The sequence below is a fragment of the Papilio polytes genome, unplaced genomic scaffold, assembly GCF_000836215.1.
Source record: "Papilio polytes unplaced genomic scaffold, Ppol_1.0 DF823399.1, whole genome shotgun sequence".
NCBI lineage: Eukaryota > Metazoa > Arthropoda > Insecta > Lepidoptera > Papilionidae > Papilio > Papilio polytes.
In genome coordinates, this window is record NW_013525805.1 from 1,757,731 (window position 1) to 1,764,081 (window position 6,351).

The 6,351-nt window shown below is 34.6% G+C and overlaps 1 protein-coding gene across 3 annotated transcripts in view; it reads right to left on the reverse strand.

Annotated features, from left to right (window-relative positions):
* Window positions 1-1,644: 1,644 nt before the first annotated feature.
* The window catches only part of LOC106104870 (endophilin-A), a 22,193-nt gene continuing 17,486 nt past the window's right edge, over window positions 1,645-6,351 (reverse strand). Inside the window, exons 7-12 of one of the 3 annotated variants that reach the window (XM_013285064.1) lie at window positions 6,198-6,298; window positions 6,024-6,127; window positions 5,814-5,905; window positions 4,179-4,271; window positions 2,921-3,042; window positions 1,645-2,671 (exon numbers count right to left, since the gene is read on the reverse strand). In XM_013285064.1, coding sequence (XP_013140518.1) covers window positions 2,546-2,671; window positions 2,921-3,042; window positions 4,179-4,271; window positions 5,814-5,905; window positions 6,024-6,127; window positions 6,198-6,298 — 638 coding nt within the window. In that variant the 3' untranslated portion in view covers window positions 1,645-2,545. Of the gene's footprint in view, window positions 2,672-2,920; window positions 3,043-4,178; window positions 4,272-5,594; window positions 5,906-6,023; window positions 6,128-6,197; window positions 6,299-6,351 lie in introns of all 3 variants that reach the window. The other 2 variants (XM_013285063.1, XM_013285065.1) reach the window with 2 other exon arrangements.

The following is a 6,351-nucleotide window of genomic DNA, read 5'->3' on the forward strand; positions in this document are numbered from 1 at the left end:
TCTAGTCTTTCTTTGTTTATTTAAACAGTATATCGGCTGATGGATGAGAATTTGGGTGAAATGCAAAGTTGAAGAAGTTAGGATGAAGTGGATTATGAAGGAATCTTCGTTTTTTATTTTTTTCGGTTTATTAAAAGTAAACATATCCAACTGCTTGTTGCAAATGTGTACAGGCAACCGGCTACTCAATATTTTAGCGGTATCGTTTTGTTTGCTAGCCATAAAATGTTAAGGAGGCACACCTCTTTACTATTATTTTAATTAGTGTATAATATACATGGATAGACATCTAATACAAATGTATCTCAATGAAACAAGACAAGAATTGTTAACATTTTTATTTGGGAGGCGAAACGAGCAAAAGTTCAGGATAAAATTTTAATACAAATCAATAAATTGTATTACATACACCTCATAAATCGTCAAGTCAATCTATTTAATTATAGTAAGATTACAGTAACATGAACAAGAATACATATAACAAATATTTATTTTACATTACATATAGAGTCGCAACATCTATCGAGGCTAAACAGGGTGTCGGGCAGACAAATCTTTTCTGTAAAGTGGCGAAAAATTAAAACTACAACTGTTTTCAAAAATTTTGCAATTGCTGTCTCTCAACATAAGTGTCGATACACACACACAATTAAACACAATTAAAAATAATTTTGATCTTACCTAAAAAGGTATTTAAGTTGGAGTATATCCCGACACCAAATTAGCTTCAACTGGTTGCTACGTTCCGTTCTCTTCACAAAACGACATCGAGTAAAATACATGATTACTTTCAACCGCCAACCAACTAGAGAATGTTAAAGAGTCATTAAAATATGTTTTACAACAACAAGTAAGCCCAATTCATGGAAGGATAGCGTTTGAAGAACTGAGCGTCTGGTTAAATATTATATTTTTTGTAATGAAAGCAATCCGCTCGCCGCCGTTTGCAAATTCCAAACACGTATAACACTGAAACTCTCTTATAACATCGAAAAATGTTTTATTTGCTCAAAATACTTACATCAAATAGACACTTGAAGATAGAACGATTATTATATGAACTTACATAATACGCCTAACATTAGATCTAGGTATTGTCTTTTGTATGCCAGAAGTGGTGAAATGGGGGTCCGTAATGACAATGTTAATTGGCAAAGTATTGAACGTTAATGCAATATTTAATGTTAAATGATTATTTTTTAATTTGATTTAAAAGTGTATGAAAGGTTGATTAAAATGATAGCAACCCCAACAGCTGCAGTACATAACATACAATGATAATGAGATACAAAAAACGCATCTAAATCATTATATTTGAATTATCACAATGATTTTTTAATTATAATTTTCCAGTACAGTAATACGCCACGAGCTCTGGCAAGATTTAACAACTCACACCTCTTCTGATAAATATATCGTTACGTTGTATACATTTCATATAAATACCCGCAAAGATATAACTATACATTCTAATCTCATACAAACTAGTTACATCGTAATACTAAAACAAACACGGGAACAAGATTCTATTTTAATCGATTAAATTATAAAATACACGTATCTAATCAATATTTTTTGGTGGCAGGACAAAACAATATTTTACAATAAACATTGTAAAAGAAAAAAATACGAATTATCGTTTAAAATGTCACCATAAATTAAAAAAATATAACAATGGCGACAATACAATAAATACCACATGCAGTAATTTTCAAACATTTTGCGCACTTTTGCCTTTGCTTCATGTTGTGTTGCCCTAGCTTAATTTTACCCCAATGCAAACATAAAATTGTTCAATAATAAATTAATTTATAGAAACCACATATTTTAGTAATCGATAGTCGAATGTTTTTAAGGAAAACAATAACTTGCGTCTATTCCGGTGTAAAAAATACCGATTTATGAGCCCGTCGGCGGTGTTTCCTCAGGGCACTTTTTTCGGCCCCATTCGCCCCGATGGCCCGAAAGTAGTCGCTATTTACATCGGAATATACTTAAGTTGAACAGTTAAATTAGATTATATTAAACATTTTATATTGTAAAAATGTTTCATTAATATTGTACTATCATTAGGATTTCTGCGAGGAAAAAATATAGATTAAAATTTAAATTGAATACAAGATGATCTGTTTTACTATGAATGGAAAACCACTTAAGGGAAGACAAAGAGTCTACAGATTTTTACTACATTTGGGGATATTTCAGTTAAATGACTATACTAATTATAGATATTGAGCTTTGAGCGACGGATAGATACAAATGTAGTTATTTGTCAATTTAATACTGAATCATAAATATATGGATACTATTTAGAACATCGATACAAACAACAATACTACTTACATTTCAGGCTAACAAATAGGTAACTATTTCCAAAAATCTTTTAAATGTTAAATTTTTATTATAATAAATTTATTACGTGATTTTAAAATAGAACTCCGTATCAACTACATAGTGATTTTGAGATAGGCAAAACACAAATTGCGCAGTGAAATCTCAAGCTGGAATCATTGACAATTGGAATGAATATGTATGGTGTTTGTGTTTACATATTTGGCAACGGCACGGTGACTTGTACGTAGCTGATTGGGAAATATCCCGTCTTGCCGTTGATAGAGCCCTCGAACCAGTTCTCGTCCACTTTGCTTACCAACGTGATCACGTCGTTTTCCTGTAGGGTGACAACAAATTTGTACAATTCAATATTCGATACGATACCACATCTTCAAAGAACACAAAAAGTTTATCTTTTGAATCAAGTTTACATTTTGCTGGAAATACTGACATACCGATATAATATTTTTGCTTGAGGTTTGTTTTATCATCATCGTCATCATTATCTATATGTCCCATTTGGAGCTTACCCCAAGTTGGGGTTAACTTAGCATTATGTATAATCCCTATGCCATAAAAGAGTTACCTTGAATCCCAACTCTCCAGGGTTTTCTGGTTCGAAGTCATAGAGCGCCGTGCAGCAAGGTCCCTTCGCCGGCGCCATAGGCGTCCGTGCAGGAGACTTAACCGGCGACGGTAGCGGCGATGCTGAGGTAGTCACTCATTTTATAATTATTCCGTTTGATTTTTAACTTTTGATTCCACAAGTAGAAGGCATTTTGCATAGATTTACTAGAACTTAAAAAAAACGAACATAACAAATATTTTTTCTTCGATTCATTACTTTAATTGGTAGTAAAGATATTAGATATGTATTTAATACGCATCTTTAAAAATAGAATTACTAAAATATCTGGTAACTAAACGCCAAATACTCGTGGAAAAGAAAACAACGAATAACATGCTCTATAGCAAATTCAATACCCAGTACGATTTTATGATCGAATATTATGGCAACATCACAAACTAAGATGGGCCTAAAGTAACCATAAACAAGCCTCAATACCAAACATTTTGTAGTCTATCTAGAAGCGTAACGAAAGCGAACAAAATCTGTTTAAGCAAATTAAATTATTTATTTTATGTATTTTTAATCGCATACCGATCGATAGGTTAAAGATGTAACTCAGAAATAAACAATTAAATGAAATGTTACACACAACGCTAGTAATGCAATAAATGACTATGTATGACAAATCAAAGGAAACATTAATTTCTCCATGATATATGGACATGCATAGCAACAGACGTTAAATAATTATTCAGCTACGTCAAACCGCAGAAATGAAAGCCGAAACACTAATTAAAATAGGATAGAGAAGAGATGAAAATAAATCATAATATTTTTTTTTTTTATGTATTCGTCGAGTGAAGTAAAAAACGGCGTGTCATTTTATTTTTCGAGTCATTTTTTTGTATTTCGAGAATTTATTTATTTATTTTCAATTCGGAAAATGTATTAATCTATATATCAAAGTGTATACGCAATTCAAAGACTATGTAATTATCAATATCTAAAAGAATTGATTTTTAAGAAAGTATGATATATAACAAAAACGTTTTATGAAACAATAAAAGTAGCAAAAACCTCTTATATTTGTCTGTAATTTGATTGAAAATGTTAGATTTTGACCCAACACAACAAATAGCGTACAAAACACGAATTGTTTTTGAATAGCTGAGTGATGAGTTTGTATGTATGTATATAATAATGTGTCATGTACACTAATTGTAACTGTAGTGAATAGTACCGAAGGCGTTTTAATGTGTATGGTCTGTGTTACCCTGGTTGGAGCGAGGCGCGTTGCCGGCGCCCGGGAAGAGCTCGAGGTTGGATGGCGGCTTGTGATCAGGGGAGCCGGCGTGCGAGCCCCCTTCTCCACGACGCAAATAAATAAACATTCCAGCCTCAGTTCACCATACTAATATCCCATTATGACGACCTAGCTATTCTACGTTCAGAAGTTATTTCAGACTATCTCGTGTTCGTTACATTTTGTGAATGTTACCACTGTTTCAGAGTTAAACTGAGACAGAAAATCTTTAGAAACAGACGGAAGATACACCAACGAAACGCTACTCTTTTATAGGAATCGAACTACGACATTTATTTTTCTTTTTCGACTATTATAAACATTGAGGATGCGAAAAGAAAGAATTTAACCAGTTTAAATTTGAAATTCTTTTTTTCCGCTTGTACATATAAATAAAACAAAACCTTAATCTAAGTCGAGGGGAAGGGGGGGAGGAAGGGATACGGGAATGTAATCTTCTGGAGACGAATCTGAAACATTTTCTAACTACTCTGGCAACACCCGACGCCGAGAATCCTTGATTAGATAAAGCCAAAATAAAAATAAACTATCTATTAATAAACAAAAAAAAATGTACACAAGTCTGAAATACCTAGATTATTACTTACAACTGTTCTGTTGAGTGTTTACTTGAAAGAGGGAATATTTAGTACGTGACGTTAGTAATTTAGTTATGTATTTATTAGTGACTGAAGAATTCTCTGTGGTGTTAAATTAGTAAGTGAAGTGTCGTGATACCACGTGTGTGTACCTTCACCAAGCTGTCAGCAGTGCAGCAGATCTTCAATAAGCGTGTATTTCCCAGCGACCAATAGACAACATACAGTATTTGACTTTGGATATCAGATGATAGATTTAAAAGTGCGAAATTTATACAAGGCCTCAAAAAACATGACCGTAGGTTAAATCATGTTCAAATTTTCATTTATCTCAAAAATTATTTATGACTAGCTGTTGCTCGCGATTTCGCCCACGTGAAATTAATTATTAAAAAACGTAGCCTATCCTACACACTGATACGCTGCTTTTTAATGGTGAACGAATTTTTAAAATCGGCTCAGTAGTTTTAGAGTTATTTCAATACATACAGAAACACAAATCTTTTCTCTTTATAATAATAGTATACACAAATTTTGACTCTTGGTAAAATTGTATTCATTTAGCTTGATAAAGTGTAGTTATTACCAGATCTTAATCAATTCCAATGTTATCTTAATTACAAAAACGAATAAATCCAATAGCCTCGTGTAAATTTACGTCATAAAATATAACTCGTCTTCATTTATTTAGATCGTCAAAAAACTAAACATCCCTTCACCTTAAAATCAAAACAATTCCAAAGTCAAAGAAAAAACAACAAAACAGCAAATAAAAAGTATAAGTCACCTGTCCACGGATCTTTGCCGTTGTATTGCCGCGGCGCCGGGTGAGGTCTGAAGCCTAGGGCGGGTCTGGAGCCGAGGGTGGGGCGGGGCTCGGGGCGGGGCTCGGGGCGGGGCAGGTCCCAGGCCCGGAGGGGGTCTGCGCTGAGGTCGCCGACGGAGGAGGAGGGCGGGAGGTGGTTGCGGGGCCGGGACAGACTCTGCGTGGAACCGTACCGCCTACCATTGTTTAGATCGTGCACACCCTCGATGTGAAGGTCGGCCAGCGTCTTCGGGACGAACTCCATCTTCGGACGGTTCACCGCTTCCTCTTTCCTATAAGATAATGTGTTACCTTTTACAATCTCATTTTGAACTATACAAGTACTAGACATATATGTAACCGAAATTATTTTGATGTCTACAATTTGAAAATTGGTAAAAAGTTTCTTACTTTTCCATGAGAGTGGAGACCAGCCCTTTTAATATCTCCGTGCACTGTTGGTGGTACTCCAAAAGTCCTTCCGCAAAGAAACTGAGCTGCGCCACTTGCTCGACCTATTGTGTCAAAACATTAGTCATGGGAGGAATTTAAAGACTAACATTTCATTAGAGCAAAGTGACTTACATCATTATCTAGTAAATTGAACATTCCAATCTGAGCTAGTTGCAGCGACTCTGCGAACTTTTCCTCCGCCTGTCGGATCTCGTCGTCTGCAATGTGAGCACCTGATGTACGCACGCCACAAACAACGCGGCAAGAGGCTCACAAAAAACAATCA